This window comes from Pleurodeles waltl, chromosome 6 (assembly GCF_031143425.1).
Source record: "Pleurodeles waltl isolate 20211129_DDA chromosome 6, aPleWal1.hap1.20221129, whole genome shotgun sequence".
Taxonomy (NCBI): domain Eukaryota; kingdom Metazoa; phylum Chordata; class Amphibia; order Caudata; family Salamandridae; genus Pleurodeles; species Pleurodeles waltl.
Genome location: NC_090445.1, coordinates 1,079,301,413 through 1,079,320,868, shown reverse-complemented (window position 1 = coordinate 1,079,320,868; position 19,456 = coordinate 1,079,301,413). Strand labels below are relative to the sequence as shown.

General features: G+C 45.8%; 1 protein-coding gene across 1 annotated transcript in view; it reads left to right on the top strand.

Annotated features, from left to right (window-relative positions):
- ALDH4A1 (aldehyde dehydrogenase 4 family member A1) overlaps window positions 1-19,456 on the top strand; it is a 211,062-nt gene that overhangs the window by 35,829 nt on the left and 155,777 nt on the right. Inside the window, exons 2-5 of the mRNA XM_069240124.1 lie at window positions 1,036-1,129; window positions 1,425-1,517; window positions 13,165-13,212; window positions 15,078-15,233. Of these exons, the coding sequence (XP_069096225.1) occupies window positions 1,036-1,129; window positions 1,425-1,517; window positions 13,165-13,212; window positions 15,078-15,233 (391 nt within the window). The remainder of the gene's footprint in view (window positions 1-1,035; window positions 1,130-1,424; window positions 1,518-13,164; window positions 13,213-15,077; window positions 15,234-19,456) is intronic.

Below are 19,456 nucleotides of genomic sequence, written 5' to 3'. Positions count from 1 at the left end.
ATGAGTAGTTATGGTTGTCCCATGCCAGTTGTTGTTCCTGTGGGTGTACCAAGCCATTGGCTGTAACCATGGTTGTCCCATGCCAGTGGTTGATCCTTTGAGTGTACCATGCCACTTGATATCACTATGTTTTTTTCTCTCGCAATCCATGCAATCTCAGGACCAAAGTCTTAAACAAAATATCAAGAGTGGGCATCCCAGTACAGCAACCATCTAAGTAGACTGTAATCTTAATAAATGCCATAAAGAGACCAGCAGAGCTGCTCAAATTGCGTGTCCGTACCCCACAGCTTATCATCCACCACACTATTAAATACTGTGTCCCAAACCTGATGATTGCACCTCGGTGTTCATCACGCACAACACGGAAATACTTCCAACTTGGATCACAAAGCAAATACAAAAACCTTCCAACCACACACAGTATGTAGTGTAACTTGCTGCCCATGTATGCAAGCGCTTAGGTGCCTCACATGGGATAGTACGTGCTATACAAATGCTGTGAAGCAATACAATCATTGCCTCGTGCCAAGGGCTGTTCTATTGCGTAGCATGCCTTTGATTATTCCTCTGAGTGTTATATTACAATTGAGCATTCCTGTCTATGTGCCATACCACTGGTGTATCTCATACAACTATTGTTTCTATGTGTATTCCATTATTTTGTTCACGCTTATTCTTCCAATGGTTATTGCAATAGACATCCAATCTCAGTGTGAACGCCTACCATTCTCATCCATAGTCCTTTCTGTGAATGTTTCTGGCTTTAGTGGGAGAGATGCTTCAGAGCCAGGTTCTCAGTACAACGAAAATCTTGCTTTCTGTAGATGTTCTTTGATTACTTAAACACCTTTAGAATTTATTTAGTGGATTGGGTAGTTGTAATAGGGCTGTAACTAAGTTGTTTTCTTTTCTAATGACCTTTCAGTGTGTTTTTACAAAGGCAAATCGATTTGTCATGTTCACCAGCTTCAATTGCATTCATGGTGCTGTTTTGGCTTACATTTCCATTGTCTTCCTCATTCTTTGATCCAGGTTCAGGCAGCACCACTGTGCAGTGGGGGAAATTGCAAATGAGCCGATTTTGGAGTTTAAACATGGAAGCCCAGAACGTATAGCACTTCAAAAGGTACGTGGCCAGACAAGTGCTGCATGCCTTGCAGAACCGCTTATTCAGTGTCGCTCTTTAGCAAACTTTACTTTCAAGTTATTTATTAAAATACTTTCTATTTTGTAAATTCTTCTTACCATCTCCATCCCATTGAAGACATCAGACTGCAGCTCCTTCATCGTTTCTCTATCAAAAGATTAAATAAACTTTTTTTCAGGGATTGTAAATGTCTGAAAAAAGAAATAGCTCAACTTACAGTTACTCAGAGCTAATTCAGAGATGCATCCTTATTTTATTTCTATTTTGCTTCGAGGAACTGAAAGATCTAGAGGGAAAGACAGAAAATATACCTTGTGTCGTGGGTGGAGAAGAGGTTTGGACCGAAGACGTGAGGTACCAACTATCGGTGAGTTTTTAATACAGTCCCCAAAGTGTCAGCAAGATAAAGATGGCCTCGTGCATTCACCAGATGAGGAAAAATCCATGTGTCAACAACATCACGTTGGTCCAATGGTGGTAATAACTTTGTCCAATGCTATCGTCTTACCATTGACTTGTAGTATGTATCCTTGTCATTACCATGAAACCTAATAACGAAGTTTAAAAAATTATGCTGATCCACTGTTTCGACAAAGACAGTGATGATCTTGTCTCAACAAGCTAAATACAGGTTGTTCATTCCCCACCCCCAGTATTAGAAGGAAAGGACTTTCCATGTTGCAGATGATATGTTTGTCATGAACGTAACCTCTGCTGACTTACAGAGGAAGTTACTGATGTTAAAATGCTACCTGGCATCTAATACATTGTTGAATAACACAACTAAAAGCAATATGATTGTGTTTTCCAAAAATATTGAATTCTTGAGACGAATGTATATATATTAATGGTCACATAGTTAAGTCAATGAAAGAATATCTATATTAAGGTCTGTTTTACAAATGGAGAGCAAGTTGGGGGGAGCATAGCCGTTATCAAGCCGTTGCTTCAATTTTCACTGACAAAGAACTTCATAGTCTTTATTTAGCATATGTAATCAAATATTTAATTGTTCTTAGACAAGTATATAAATCCAAAATGCAAGCAATATTGCTTTATAATAAATCAAGAAAGGAAAGAAAAAATCTGAATAAAGTTATTTAAAAAGGAAATGTCAGCTTAAAGGAAACTGTTTAGGGCCACGAAAATTGAGTATTATGAAGATATCCCATGCGCAGGCTACTTTTCAGATTTTTTTTTTGCTTTCCTTTGTTTCTCTTTTTGGACTCTTATTTTTTGTTCAAGCGGTATCAGTATTTTAACTGTTTTAGTACTTCTCACTGCACGCACACATGTATTTACATACGCCGTTGCATGGGCACACGCATGTGCACACTTTCACTATGGCCTTTGTTGTGAGGGACACAGAGAACGTTTTGATGAAACTCATGAACCTGGAGTCCACCTAGTTGTGAATACAAGAGGCACTAAATAGTTACGTATCCGAAGGCAGTGGATGCTCTTCATCAGGTGACATTGTTTGCTTACTTTCACAGCACCATCAGTTTTCAAAATGATTTTTCCTGTCAGCACTAAGTGAGCATAAATCGGCCAACATGAGCAGAATTAAGGTACAGAATTTCTCATGTAACTTATTTCACCTTTCTTGTAACTGAAACCCCATTTGATTGCTGTCTTGGGAAAGTCCAAAGGATGAAACCTGTGTGTAGGATGTGCAGTTGTCATCCATCATTCAGGAAGAACATTTGCTGGCTCAATTAATCGTTCAATGAGGGAACATATACTTGTGGACTATTGTTTTTTTCACTACAGAACAAAATAATTTTGGTGCTCCAGTACTCAATTTTCCTATTGATAGAATAGATTTGACCATCCACTTAATGCTGAAGATAACCATGTTTTTCAACAAAATTACACTAATGGTGTGTTTTCTAAAAATGCAATAAATCAGTATATCGACAAGACAGTAACACATTTATTGATAAAACAAAGATCATCCATTATAATGACCTCATGTGCTAACAAGGACTGGATACTGCGAAAACCAGCAGAAAGGGCTGTGCACATTCCTGACAAGCAGTGCTGCGCTAGGTCTAGCAGAGACCACTTGGATGCATTTAGGGGCTTACTGCACCGCACCATGCTGATATCATGGTCTTTTCGCTTGGATCCTCTGCCCTGGTTACTGTCCCTCTTCTCCTTGTTTGGAGGACATTTCCTGATTCTTTCCCTGTGCAAAATGGTGTGAATAGTCAGTTCTTTGCAGACATTCTCCAAGAAGCATTTGGCAAGGTTCTTCGGAGGCTCAGTGTTCATTCTCCTGGTGAAGATTTGCACCCCTGTTGACGATGCTCGCCACACTGTTTGCTCAGTTCATCAGCATATGTTAAGCTACAATTGTGAGAATTTGTGAGCTGTCGGAGGAGGAAAAGTTTGAGTAAGAAGTTGGATGCCAAATTCCTGTGTTATACTTGTAGTCTTCTTCCTTCATTCCATAACACCATATGGACATTGGCGGGGGGGGGGGGGAGGGATCACACGAAGGGAAAAGAGTCCCTAAGATAGTATTTGAAACCCTAACGATTTAGGTCAGACTACAGCTCTTGCCACAGTTCTGCTTCTTTAACCTTGCTTTCCTACCACTTTATGCATTGGTGGCCTTCGCTGGGAAGGACGTGCTCCTCCTGTTCAAGACAGGATGCACCACAGTTGTGTTGCAGGCCCTCCACCTAAATCATGGCAATGCCTATGCTAAGAATAGGCTTTGGAAGAGGGGCCCCAGCACATTGTTTTTTTCTTTCTAGATGTCTTTTAGGACAGGTAAAGCTGTTGCTGGTGCTCACATTGTTCTGGTAAATAGCACCTTTTTAGACTTCTGTTTGGTTTTTCCAGGTGTGTTAATGTTTTCCCTTTAGCAGTGACACACTGCTTTTACATTTGAAAGGCTGTCTCTGGCACCTCACCCACTGGGCTCCTCATTCATTGTTTGCCTACAAGAAAAACAGGCAGAAAGGAACTATATTTTACTTTTCATTTCACAAATTTTCTAAATGACTTTATGACATATGAAACTAACAGCCATGCAGCCTTGCTCTTCAGCCTACAGCATGTTACATTGCGAGACATGCAGTTTTGCTTTTAAAGCTTTCATGTAAAACCCCAGAATGTAAAGTGATTTTGGCTAAAATGCCAGAACAGGCTGAAGGTGCTTACATGACATTGAGCCATTTGCCAGCTACATTTTAAAATGTTTCAGTCTTGTAGTCCATTAAACAATTGCCTTTTTCGCACGTAAAACCAAAAGCAGCCCCTGCTTATATATTTTGTGAAAGATTGCTCTTTCATTCACATCATGTACTGAAACAAGTTTGGGCATTGTGAATCACTTTGTGTTTTGATTAGTAGGAAGTGTTTTTCCTGGGCTCCACTAAGCAACAAAGCAACAACATGGAAAGCAACAGTGGAACGCTACCTGTCACAAAGAATACTCAAAGAACAGGTGGCATCAGCAGGAGGAGCATCACAAGGTTCTCTTTCACCTACAGGACAGGCACAGCATAGGTAGCTAAAACACTAAAGATGGAGAGAGAGGAGCTAAGGGACTGCTCTTTGCTATTTGTAAACCAACTTACACATGCACAAAGTACACACCTGGAAGAAACAACCAACATTCTTATCAAAGTACTATACAATCACGTGCACCTATAGGATGATGAATCTTCACCTACCATGCATGGTATGCTACATCACTAGGTTCCACAACCATCAGTGGGAGGCATCTGAGGGTACTACTGTTCCCAGGTTGTACAACCTCCCATTTATGGGTTTTTCTAGGTAGGTTGAAGTCATGTTCATATGTCAACATTTAGTTCATCCCTTTGTTAAACCTTTATTAAAAGTGTGTGGGCCAGCAAAACTGTTTTTGCTAGAGTCTTACTACCAAAAGATCACAAAAAGGAGTATCAAGTGCATTCAGATTTTTTTTGTTTTTTTTCATAAAATCGTAGCACAGCAGTGGAAACACATCTTCATAGAACAAGCACACTTTGTCAGAAACAGTAAATCATCCCCCCCATCAGAGGAGAGGTACAGCTAGGACATCAACAGCTTAAGCTTTTCCCATCTCAGGACACGCACTAAGGAGGCCAGTCTCAATAGTGCTAGGTTTGCTTCCTCATCGCTTCCCTCTGTCACAGAAGTCAACAAGTGCAGTTTTCCTTTCCTCACAGAGCAGATCCATCAGAACTGACTAGTACCAGCTTTCATTGTTAACAGACCATGTACACTTGAGTAACGAATGACATGAATTACAAACAGAACATTGCAGTGGGTGCTTAACTCACTGGAGGAATGTGTAGGTGGATGAGTGAGTGAATGGGTGCGTGAGTAGGTGCACTTGGAAGGAAGAAAATAGGATGGCTAGATAATTCTTCTGTATCCTCTGTCTGATTGCTTGAAAACTCTGTTTTGTTCTACCAGATGTCTGTGTCTGGGTTTATTGTGGGCACAGTGGCTTCCCCAAACTGAATTTTAGTGTTAGATGTGGGTAGACACTAGGATTACCAAGGAACACCGCACACACATCCCCAGGCCTCTGAACCCAGGTTTTGCATGGCTGAAGACTTTCACCATCTTGAAAATGCCCTGAGTGGGTACGGTTGGCCCGGGAACCTTTAACCCATTCTTTATGGTGTGACTTTGAGTCATTCCCACCCACTAGCTCGTGCCAGGCATAAATGTGGCACCTGTAGCCACACACTTCAGAAGACTACTGGACCTGTGGAAAAATCAGAAGATGATTGAACTTGCTGTCTGCGACCTGGGAAGGGCCCTGAAGGACAACACCTGTTCTCTCCAGGACAGAGAGGTAGATTCCAAGGGTCATACAGCTGACCTACTGTTCAAGCTACAGGGATACAACAAGCTACAAAAGGCCTTTTCTGCAATTACCCAACTGATCCTTGTCTACTAGGCCTGGACTGGACACTGCTGTTAACCTCTGCCTGAAAGTCTGTGAGTCTCTAAGAGCCAAATATACTAAAATTGGGAATAACAATTTCCTGATTGCAATTGTTTGTGAACCTTAACTAGGAAATCACTATTCCTAATGTAGGAAAGTTTAAAATTAAAATTAGCGATTCTTAGTGGGTTGTAAATCAACTTGCCTCGCATGAATATATTAAAGGGGTAGGTCACAATTTATGACCCATTAGGAAAGATAGCCATCACAGGGGTTGTGGCCTGCTAAGATCAGCTGATCATCATATCTGTGATTGCTTGTAAATAGAGTAATCTTTTTTCCTTTGAAATGCAGCCCATTTTCCTCAAAGGAAAATGGGATGCATGTCAAAAGAAAAATAATTCATGTTTTAAGAGCAGGCAGTGGTCTAAGGGTTTAATGCCTGTTATTAAAAATGTGTTTTTGCATTTTGAAAGGTTAATGGTACTCATTCCCATTTGCAAATGATCACCACTACCTTTCAGTAGTTGCTAAAAAAATCAATGTTTTACTACCATAATTCAGTCAAAAAACTTAACACATACTCCTGCGAATCAGTATTTAATATGGATGCCCTAAACATGGCCCTGCCAAATACAGATTTGCAAAGCCCAAACTGTGCTTCTGTAGAATCGTTGTTTGGTGTTTGTTATACCAAAAAGCATTTTTGCGATTACAGATGGCCCAATTCTGTGAATTGGGCTGTTTGCAAACTCAAAAATGCTTTGTACACCTGGCCCTATGTGTCCCAGGTCCTTTAGAAGTGTGCTTTTGTGGTGGGTTGGGACTTAAAGGACTAAAGGTAGAAAGTAAATTCTTTGATCATCATGAACCTTGTTGGTGTACCCAACCCGCGCTCCATCACAGTGAGCTTAAAGTCGCTCCAAAATCCTGGTCTACCACAGCCGCTGACTATCATTGGCACTTTATGTTTTTTGGCACGATTCCTACTTAAAAACTTAAAACATCACATGTCCAGGTCCAATTATTGTATATTTGTGATTGATTTTGGAGCCAATTTGTTTATTCACTTTTAATCTATTTTTCTAATTCATGTTGGGATTTTTATTGTTTTACATTTTGACTTTATTACTGTTATTACTCATTGCCCCAAGTTAAGCCTTTCTGCTATAGCTACCAGGGATTTAGATCAGGTTAATTTAGTGACTTTCAGGGCTCAACATGACAAGGGTTGCGATTTTTCCTTGATGGAGTGGTTGTCACCCACCTCAAATAATAATCTAATTTTTTACATTGTTCATATCATTCTTTCCGTCTCTGTTACATATCCATCTCTGCCCTAACCAAGATTGCAGGCCGACAGACCAGGTCCCAGTTCAGTCTGAACCAGACAGAACTAAGCCTTTAACTCAAAGCCACAAATAATCACTCCACCTTTTTTTTTTTCGGTTCGTAATCTCATCAGAGCCGACCAGCCTTTGAAGAGGAAAATGGGGATTAGGGAGATTATTTTCATTCAACACAATGATGAGACCATTTATTTACAAACTAGCAAGAGGCCAGTGGGTTGGACACTTCCCCGTCTCCTTTGCCTTGGTTATGAGATGGACAGTGGATGTTTTAGATCTACAGCCACCAACTATGAAAGTCATAACGAATGTGCTTACAGAAATTCTAAACTAGATAATTTGGTGGTTCAGGCTTCCACTAGAAGGGTGAAACCCAATTCCTTCCCCCACAAATTCTCCTAACAGACAGTCAAATTTAACTGGGGCATTCGGGAAATGGGTGGTTTTCTTGGCCAGTCTAGCTCTCTGGTCAGTCAATGAAAGCTGTTTGCTGGTGAAATATACCCATGCTCTATGGAATATAGTTGGCGAGATGTTGTCGGCAGTCCCAAAGGAGTTTTGAACCAACTTGGTTCAAACCATTCAGGATGTTAAATATATCATGTATTCTGGGCTGGACATTCCTGATTGGATGGGCAGAGTACTTAGCACTAGCGTCGTGCTTCAGTGGCATTCTTGGATGTGATCCACTGGCTTCTCCCAGGATGTGCAAACCTCTTTAATTGCCATTTGATTTGATAGGCCTTGCTTGTTTGGCAAGAAGGCTGATTCAGCATTAGAATGCTATAACGAAAGCAGACCCATTGCGATTTCCTGAGGTCTTTCTAGCTCTGGGAGATAGTACCCTTAAAAAAGTTTCTCCTTTCTTGTGGCTACTCCACTGTTTGGTGTATTGGCCACTCCAAAGCTCAATATGCCTGCAGTAGGCCTTCCAGTGCTTTTGGGATCTGGCAACTGGGAATAAGCAGACACCACCCATGCCATCAGCTTCAATGCACTTCCTAGTCCCCTCCTCCTGTGGCAACAGCCTGGGAACCGCTTTAGTTTGCCTTTAGTGGCACACAACCACTATGGGAGACAGGATCAGATATTTCCTCCATGGGTGACAGGATAACATTGAAGAGGTGGGTCATGCAGATAGTTCAGTGGTGCTTTGCCCTACCATTTCTTGTGTATCCACCACATCTCTGGCCCACAAATGGGCATCTTTCAGAGGAGCACCTATTCATATTGCTCCAAAGGGTCACTGCCCCAGAAATTGGGACTGGCTATTAACTCCCTTTATTCCCTTGTGCTGAAAGGGACAGAGACCTTTGTCCTATTTTAGTTCTCCACCCTCTTCTGCAAGAAGAACAAATTAAAGATGCTCACATTGGACACCGTTTAGTCTGCCCTAGATTCATTGACTTTATGGTGTGTTTGGACCTGCTGGACACCTGCTTCTGTGTACCCGTCCTGTAGTTCCACAGACGCTACTTGCGGTTCAAGTTGGCTAGGATCATTTTTATTTTGCTGTGCTCCCCTTCAGCCTTACTATTGCCCCTCAGGTCTTCACGAAAGTAATGGTTATAGTTGCAGTACACCTTTAGAAGTTGGGGTTTCCAGTATTCCCCTACCTCCTTGACTGGCTGTTGAAGGCAGGTTTTCCACAATTAGTCGTAAGAAACCTCCAGACTAAGGCAAACCTCCTGACATTACTGGGGTTCACTATCAGCTTGCCGAACTCACACTGACTCGCAGAGGATTCATGTATTTGCAGCCGTTCTGGATAGAGTGCAGTTTTGGGCCTTTGCTCCACCATAACCATTCCAGGACATTTGGGCTATGATCCTGATGTTTCAGCTTCGGGCCTGGGCCATGTGGGATATTCAGGCTCTGCAGTGGGACCTCAAGTCTCAGTGGACCCAGCACCTATTAGATCTCATCCAGGTTTCTGAGGAGACTACAAAAAAAACTGAACTGGTGGCTCCACAACAGTTGGACCAGTGGAAGGCTGCTTGACCTACCCCACCCAGGGCTGACAGTGGTGATGAATGCATTAGTGCTAGGATGGGGAGGCCATCTGGGAGGGGTGAGATCAGAGAACTCTAATCTCCATAGAAAGCTCGTCTCCACATCAGTCTGTTGGAGTGAAGAACTATCCACCTGCTGCTGAAAGCCTTCCTACAGTCCATCCAGGCAAGGCTGGTTCAGTTTATCACAAAGAACACCATTGCCATTTGGTACAGCAAAAGTCGGGGTAGGGAGAGTTCTTGGGTCATCTGCTAGGCCACACTTCACCTCTGGAGCTGTGTGGGGCAGGAGGGAATCTTCCTAGTTGTGAACCAGCTTGTGTGATCTTTGAATGTTAGGCGGATGAACTCAGCTGACGCTGCCTAGTGGGTCAAAAATGGCGGTTACATTTCGAGGTGGTACAGGGCATATTCTTCAATGAGGATACCCTTGGCTATATCTTTTTGCCACAGTTGAGAATGCACAATGTCAAAACATTTGCACGCTGGAGTTTTCAAGAAGGCTGTCTCTTGAAGATGCATTCCGGGTAGAGTGAAGCACAGGACTCCATATGTTTTTCCGTCAATGCCTCTCCTACCGCCAGGGTCAACGGGGCGGGAGCACCGCCGACAGGCCGGCGGTGCTCCCTTGGGCATTCCGACCGCGGCGGTAACGCCGCGGTCGGACCGGGACAACTGGCGGTCTCCCGCCAGTTTCCCGCTGCCCAAATGAATCCTCCAAGGCGGCGCAGCATGCTGCGCCGCCTTGGGGATTCTGACACCCCCTACCGCCATCCTGTTCCTGGCGGTTCGCCCGCCAGGAACAGGATGGCGGTAGGGGGTGTCGCGGGGCCCCTGCAGTGCCCATGCCAATGGCATGGGCACTGCAGGGGCCCCCGTAAGAGGGCCCCGCTAGTATTTCACTGTCTGCATAGCAGACAGTGAAATACGCGACGGGTGCAGTAGCACCCGTCGCACCTTCCCACTCCGCCGGCTCGATTACGAGCCGGCTTCATCGTGGGAAGGTTGTTTTCCCCTGGGCTGGCGGGCGGCCTTTTGGCGGCCGCCCGCCAGCCCAGGGGAAAACTTGGAATACCCTCCGCGGTCTCTGGACCGCGGAGCGGTATTTTGGAGGGGGGAAGTCTGGCGGGTGGCCTCCGCCGCCCGCCAGACTTAGAATGAGGGCCTGAGTCTTGAATAAGATCAGCAATGACCAGGCCTAAGCCATCCTAGTGGCTCTGGATTGGCAAGGAGAGCGTGGTACTTGGACCTTCTGGGCAAGATCTCCTGTCCTCCGATCAGGCTACTACTCCAGGACCCCCCTTGTTCCAACAGCAGGGTAGGGTGTTGCACCCAACCCTGCACATTCAGCACCCCCATATGTGTAGATTGGGTGGTGACAGTTAACTGCATTCAGTCCTCTTCCTGAGGTTGTGAATGTCAACCTGCCTGCCAGGCGACATTTTACAAAATCGTCTATGCCAGGTGCTGGAGGATGTTTGTAGCCTGGTGTGGCACCCGCAACACAGATCCATTGCAGGCCAAACTGTTGGGTGGCCTTCTGTTTGTTTCAATCTCTGGCCCAGCAAGGTCTTCCATTGGGCTTTGTTAAAGGTTATCTGTCAGCCCTTTCTGCATTTTTACGTTTACCAGACCAACTGTCATTGTTCAAAGCACCCATTGTGATGAGATTTCTAAACGGTTGGACTCATTTATTTCTCCTAAAATCCTTTGTAATGACACAGTGGGATCTTAAATTGGTCCTCAATTTCATCATGTGTGCTCCAGTTGAACCGTTACACAGCTTTCTAATATCTCTTTTGACTCTGAATACTATGGGGGTCATTACAACCCCGGCGGTCAGAGTTATGTGGTCCTAAGTACCGCCAACAGGCTGGCAGTACTTACTGGCATATTATGACATTGGTGGGTTGGCTGAAGCCAAACCCGCCAATGTACCACTCCGACCACCACGGCGGTAACAGCCGCTGTGCTGGAGATATCCATCTCCAGCCCGGGGACCACCATTGCTTTGCCTGCAGGATTATGACCCCGCCTACCACCATGGTTTCCGTGGCGTTCGTAACGCCATGAAAACCATGGCGGTAGGCCGTATCAGTGGCAGGGAATTCCTTCTCTGTCACTGATGGGGTCTCCCGCCCCCTCCTCTCGAGTTACCCCTCCCCACCCCCTACCTCTCCAAACCCCCTCACCCCCCCCTACATTCACGCCCCCTTCTCACACACACACACACACACTCATACACACACACCCATTCCCACATGCTTACACGCATGCATACATCCATTCACACACACATCCGCACACACTTTTAAACATACACGCAGACACGCATTCACATAACACAACATACATGCACTCCCACATCTATACATGCACACAGGCATTCAACACGCAACACACACCCGCATCCACGCACAGACAAACATTCACACACCCACACAACACCTCCCCCCACCCCCCTCCCCTGTTGGAGACCCCACTTACCTGGATCCAGGCGGTCCTCTGGTAGGAGACGGGACGGGATGCTGCTACCGCCAGCAGAACACCGCCAGGCCGTATTATTGGTCATAATACGACTGGCGGCGGTCTACTGGCGTGGTGCTGCTGGTGGCAGCAGTGCCACCTTACCGCCATCTGCCAGCATGGCCACAGCCAGATTTCCGCCATTCTTGTGGCGGAAATCTGACCGTGGCCATAATATGGAGGACGGCTGGTAGCAGCAGCAACGGTCTTTTGACGGCCATCACCGCGGCGGTAGGTGTTTTTTACTGCCAAAGGTAAAATGAGGGCCTATGTTTTTGGTTGCGGTGTCTTTGACTCACCATGTAAATGAAGTCCAAGCACTCTCAGTGCAGCCTCCATACTCAACTATTTTCCCAAATAAAATGAAGTTCAGTATCATGGCAGCTTTTTGCCAAAGGTCATGACTGCTTTTCACGTTGGGCAATCCATCACTTGCCCAACGCTCTTGTCTCCGCCTCACTTCTTGAAAAAGGTGGAAAAACTCCATTGACTGGACCCCAAAAGAGCTTTAAGCTTTTATATTGATCGCACCAAAGACCATTGGATGGTCAATCAGCTCTTTGAAGGGTTCTTTACGGCAACGAAGAGCAAGGAAAGTGCAGAAAATGACTCTGTCGAGGGGGATAGCCCTCTGCATTAAGATTTTCTGCACACCAGCCAAGAAGCAGCCTCCAGAGGGATTACTGCCCCACTCCACTAGGTCCATGGCTTCTTCCACCGCACTGGAATGTGGAGTGCCTATCTTTGAAACCAGTTAGGATGTGGAATGCGCGTTAGTACATACGTTCACAAGGCCATTCCAGTCAGACCTGTGGCAGCCAGGTCTGACTAGATGGGCATTTTCCTGCTTCGGTCATACATGAGTTTTTGATATGAGATATTCCACAGGCCCACCACCTTGGTAGGTCCTGCTATGATATCTATTCACAAGATGAGGACACAGTGGACTTCACAGTATTGTGAATTGACATTGAGATATTTTATTTACAGGTCTGATAAATAAATATTATCCATCCATCTTTGCTTTTATCTGTAAGAGGCATGTTACAAATGCCCCTCTCATTCTGGAAGCCTGTGATAGGACTAATAAGACAGAGAAAACACTGAGCTATGTTTCCTTATTATGCAGCTTTGTTGTATTTAGTTCACACACAGGATGTGGCTGTGCGCTGCTGTGATTTAACATTGGTTTAACTTTTTTTGCAGCCTTTCAAGCACTCGCATAAAGTAGCCAAGTACTGCTATGCCGATAAGGTAAGTCCGGCTCTGATGCCTTCATCACTTTCCATGAAGAAATACAGACGTATTTAAGAGGAAGTTGTCTTTACTAGGCTGTTCCAAGTGACACCACAGGTAGTGACAGTGAAGTATGAGATTTCAATATAACAATTCCTGGTCCCCCTTCCCTCCATCCCAAAAGTGTCTTCTGGCCACTCGCTGCCCCTAACTCCTATTAAAAGCTAATACCTGGCTTCTCTACACCCCACCTCTCAGCCATCCCCTAGACATTTCCTTTTCCTTGCAGACTAGGTTTGTGCTCTCACTCCAAGTGTGAGCGCTCTGAGCGAGCCAGCCCTTTCCTGGCCGAGGTACTGTCAGAGCTGCTGCCGGCAGGTGAGTAACCTCCCATCAGCATCCGCACTGCTCAGACCCTCGGTCGGCAGGAGAGATCATGGTTGGCGCAAGATGGGACTTCCCCTGCATTCCCAACTTTCCTTTACTCTTTGGAGATCCAAAGGAGGTGGGGAATCGGGAGGCAGCAGGACAGTGGTGTTGGGGAATGCCAGGCCAGAGAGTACTTCCTGAAGTGGCTTCATTAGCGGTGAAAAGGTTCACTGCTGTGACACATGAGCAGGAAAAGCAGGATTATGTACCCATCACTCATATTGAGGGCTTCTTATGGAAGCTACACAGACGCTTGTCAGTGAAGGGCAGGATGAGCATAGCAGGTGTGATCAGCTCTGTTCTGGTTACTACCAACCCAGGAGTGGCCATGTTGCCTATGCAGTACAACTACCTGAGACAGTTTACGGGTGATGTGTCTGAAGATCAGCGTTATCCCTCTACAGGAAAATGGGAAGGAATCTACGTCTTTCAAGAAGGAGGGAGGATGGAGTTTTTTTCAAGAACTACTAATTAAATGTGAGTAGGAAACCTAGACCACTGGTGGTTTCTTCTTATGTTGGTTTCTAGGTTCCCAATCTACTTTGTCACAGACTGTGTTCTGGATGCCCAGATATTAAGAGCAGCAGAAATCACCAAGTCTGACAGTTCCCTTGCTTGCTGAAACAGTGGGACTCACCCATTTTCATAGGGTTGTTCAGGAGGTAAACACAAGGAAAGCTTTTTAACAGAAAAATGTGACATGGCAGCACCAGGGTCACCCTTCCACCTCCAAAATAACAAAATAGTTTGGAAGCTGGTATTGTGGAGGGGGTATCCATTGAGGATACTATTCTGACTAGTAAACTTGTCCATGCGAAACCCAAATAAAATCCAATGGTGGAAGTTTAGGAATTGTGATAAACAGGCACAAATTAAAATGATGTTACATATTAATCTCTCACCACTTAGTGGTTTCAGGGAGCATTGCTCTTCTTACTGTGTTAAGATATAGTTTCAGAGTGCTGAGCTTCATGAATTGAAAGATATGTATGTTTATTTCAATTTTTTCCACCTTAAAGTTTACAGTTTGTAGCTGCGATATATATGGCATCGTCAATGCTGTTCTTATTGCTGTCCCGGTACCCACATTGTTGAAGGTGTCCCTTTTCGTGTGCCCTGGGGCTGCCTTAGGACTCCATGATAAACTCTTTTCAAGTGCTCATGCCATACATTGGAGCTCTATTTACTTGTTAACTGTGTGGGAACATCATGGGTGCTCCTTATTTGACTTAAGCTGACACTTGTCAAGAGTTTGTGCAAAATATAGGGAGTCCATCCCCATTTTTAAAGGCAGTAAAGCTATTCAGTACTAGGCAAGTGTTCATGCTGCCGATATGTTCCTGGAAAATGTTTAGCAGGATAAGTGGCATATCGCTATAAACAGCAGTATAAATGATTGTGCTGCAGCACACATATGATAGCAGTGAACGCTTTCAATAGTATTTCTCTTTCAGGACTTACTGAACAAGGCGATTGGAGCAGCTTTGGCTGCAAGGAAGGAGTGGGACCTGAAGCCGGTTGAGGATCGCGCACAGATCTTCCTGAAAGCAGCAGACATACTCAGTGGCCCGCGGAGAGCTGAAGTGTTGGCCAAGACCATGGTTGGGCAGGTAGGAAGTGGCCACTGTTTATCCAGTTTCTTTTTGAAGCCTTAATGTTGCACTCGATGAAGCATAATATGTGTTGATCACTTTTTTAGGGGGAGTTACTGTTTTGTTTTTTGGAGGAGCACTACGAGTTATTTTTTTAAAGTTTATTTTTATTGTTTTGAAACAGGGAAGACAATACAGTAATGTAATGACACAACAGCACAGCAATGTCCGGACCAGACCAGCCCCCACACCTCCACCCAGCACCACCTAACGCAATGACCAGGAACAACCCCTGTGTCCCCACGCTGGGGCACTGTCTGAGCTCCAGCGTCCTCAAGGCACTTTCTCTGGCAGCCTCTAACTGTATACCTCCCTCTCTATGAGCTTGCATCGTTCCATACCCATTTCCCAGTCTCGACACTGAGGGGGAGCCCTTCTGCCCCATTTATGTGCTGTATCTTTCTTTGCCGCCATGCATCCCATTGTTAATAGTGTTTTCTGATAGCGTGAGAGAACGGAGGGCCCCCATATCCCAGGTAGCGCCAGTCTGGGCGGCAGTTCAATACTTTCCCTAATGGCTTCCTCTAGCGATTCGGTGACCTGTTCCCAAAAGTGGCGCAACTTCATACAAAGCCACAATGTGTGAAATAGTGTACCCCCATCGGCGCAAGCATAGCGCACTCCCCCACCTTTACAATTTTATACAACAGGATCTTCATTTAGTATGTTCTGAGAAGGGTTTTTAATTGGATCAGTCAATAACTTGCCCTAATTGCCAACAAACCGAGTGCTATTTGCCTGGACTCCTCATCCAGGTCCCCCAAGTCTTTTTCCCAGCAACTCTGTAATTGCATCAGTAGCCCCTGCGTGTTCCTCATCAACGTCTCATATGTGTACGAGATAAACTTCTTGCGAACATGTCTGCCCAGCAGTGTCTTCTCTAACAAGAGTCCTCTTGGGTCTTCTCATCCCTGTCTATACACCCGTGGAGCACATGCTTCATCTGTCCACATTTCAGCCACTGCATTGAGGGCATCTGGTATCCACTCCTCTAGTGTTCAAATGGGATAAAGCCATTGGTGACCCAGGAGTCTGCCAGTGTAGAGAGGCCTATGTTGTCTCAGCAGCGAAAGCCTCTCAGTGCCAACACTGGCCCCAGTCTCTTCCCTTCCCACAGTGGCAATTTAGGAGTCAGCCTCTTATCCCACTGCATCTCTTTCCAAGCTGCGCTAGACTGCTAGTACTGTCGCCGGCTTCGCTGAGGGATTCAGTCTTCTTACATACAATGCGTGGATATAGCTACTAGTGTCCATGACCCATCTGGAAGGCCTGATCCTCCCAGTCTGCATTTGCCCACGCTAACCTAGGCTGCCTTGTAATACTTCCTGATGTTCAGGAGTGATGTGCCGCCTTCATATTTGGAGCGATGGCCACGTCCGACGCAGATAGCTTGGCCTCTGTCAGAGGCTGGGGTGGTTTGTATTGGGTACCTAAGGTACTTACACCTTATACCAGGTCCAGGTTATCCCTTATTAGTGAACTGAAGGCAGTGTTCTAGCAGCTTAGGCTGTCTAGAGGTAGCTGTTGCAGAGCAGCTTAGGCTGAACTAGGAGACCTACAAAGCTCCTGCAATACCACTATAGTTACACAGTACTTAAACACAATAAAATACAATACTCAGTGTACTTTATTTTAGTGTCACAAGGCCAAAAATATCTTAGAGGCAATACTCCCTCTGGAGGTAAGTATTATACACAATATATACACTAGTAACCAAAATTTGGTAAGTAAACAGTCATAGAATAGCGCAAACAGTAGAAAATACAATAGATTGCAAAGGCCCTAGGGGCAACACAAACACTATACTAAAATAGTGGAATGCGAATGTTGATTTCCTCCCTAGGCAAGTGTAGTGTGTAGAGGGGCATTGGCAGTGTAGGAAAACACCAAAGGTATGTAAAGTACCCCACCCCAGGGCACAGGAAAGCAGGAGTAAAGTACAGCAAGTTTCCTCAGGACATACTACAAGCCATGATAAAGGATTTTGCAAGAACCAAGCAAGACTGCAAGCAACAAACAAATGATTCCTGGACCTGAAGGCCTTTGGAGAGAGGAGACCAAGTCCAGAAGTCGCAGAAGAGTCAAGGAAGGACAGGAGCCCCTGCCAACCTAGAAGAAGGTGCAAAAGTGGATTCTCCAGTCAGAAGAAAAGTACAGAGTGCACCAAAGAAGATGGCTGCGGGTTCCTGCGTGGTGCAGGAGATGTCCCACATCACGTTGTTCGATGCAGGCTGTTTGCGTCACTGGATTCCACCAACAAGCCTTTGTTCAAGCATGTACGCGATTTGCATCAAAAAGGAGCTGCCTGGACCCAGGAGGCACCAGGGGGTCTCAACTCGGACTGAGGAGACTGAGGGGCTCTCAGCACGTCAGAGAGCCCTCAGAAGACCAGGCAGTACCTAATGGAGTCCCAGAACACGGGGACATAGAAGATGCAAAGTGCGGTCATCGCAGCACTACACTGGAAGGTCCCACGCTGCCAGAGAACAACTCAGGGAGCAGTGCGTCGCAGGATGGAGTGCTGGGGACCTGGGCTACGCTGTGCACGAAGAACGTTTGGAAGAAGTGCATAGAAGCCCCAGGAGCTGCAGAAGACGCGGTGCACAGGGGTACTGTCATAGCATGGGGGCAAGCTCTTACCTCCACCAAATTTGGACAGCTGAACCTTTGGACAATCTGGGTCACTTCAGTCCACCACCTGTGTTCTTCTGCCTGCAGAAGCAGGGAAGTGACTCTGTCACTCCATGGGAGATTCCTTCGGTTCTTCTGGTGCAGGGTGAAGACAGGCAGTCCTCAGAGCGTGCACACCTTGGAAACTTGCAAATGCTGGCTGGAGCTGAAGTTGCAGGTCACAGGAGTCGTCCTGGATACTTTGTTGCAGTTACATCGGTTCCTGGAGCAGTCTGCGGTTGATCTGACGGTCAGAAGCTGAAGCAGAGGATGCAGAGGAGTCCTGGAGGAATCCTGCAAACCGAATCTGAGGAAACACCTAGAGGAGAGACCCTAAATAGCCCAGAGAGGGGGATTGGTTACCTACCCAGGTATGCACCTATCAGGAGGGGTCTCTGATGTCACCTGCTGGCACTGGCCACTCAGAGGTCTCCAAAGGGTCCCCACACTTTGGAATCCAAGATGGCTAATGCCAGGGACAGTCTGGAGGAGCTCTGGGCACCACCCATGGGGTGGTGATGGACAGTGGAGTGGTCACTCCCCTTTCCTTTGTCCAGTTTCGTGCCAGAGCAGGGGCTGGGGGTCCCTGAACCGGTGTAGACTGGATTATGCAAGGAGGGCACCGTTTGTGCCCTTCAAAGCATTTCCAGAGGCTGTGGGAGGCTACCCCTCCCATGCCTGTAACGCCTATTTCCAATGGGAGAGGGTGTAATACCCCTCTCCTAAAGGAAATGCATTGTTCTGCCTTCCTGGGATTGAGCTGCCCAATCCCCAGGACGGCAGAAACCTGTCTGTGAGGTGACAGCAGCTGGAGCTGCAGTCCTCAGAGAGCTGGTTTGGCAGTACTGGGGGTCCATGGTGGAGCCCCCAGGGTCCATGGGATTGGCTCCCCAATACCAGATTTGGATTGAGGGGTCAATTCCATGATCTTAGACACCTCACCTGGCCATATTCGGAGTTATCATTGTGAAGCTACATATATGTATTGACGTATGTAGTGCACGCTTATAATGGTATCCCTGCACTCACGAAGTCCGTGGAATTGGCCCTGGACAACGCGGGGGTACCTTTGCTAGTGCAAGGGTGCCCTCACACACAGTAACTTTGCACCTAACCTTCAGTAAATGAATGTTAGACATATAGGTTACTTAGTGCAGTGAAAAATGGCTGTGAAATAGTGTGTGCACTATTTCACTCAGGCTGCAGTGTTTGTATGAGCTCCTTATGGGTGGCAAAAGAAATGCTGCAGCCCATAAGGATCTCTTGGAATCTCAATGCCCTAGGTACCATATACTAGGGACTTATAAGGGGGGTCCAGTTTGTCAATCAGAATTGGAATCTGGAGTCACTAAACTATAGTGACAAATGGTTTAAGTAGAGAGAGCATAAGCACTGGAGTTCTGGTTAGCAGAACTTCAGTGACACAGTCAAGCATACTGACAACACACATAGGCCACAAACTATGAGCACTGGGGTCCTGGCCAGCAGGATCCCAGTGAGACAGACAAAAC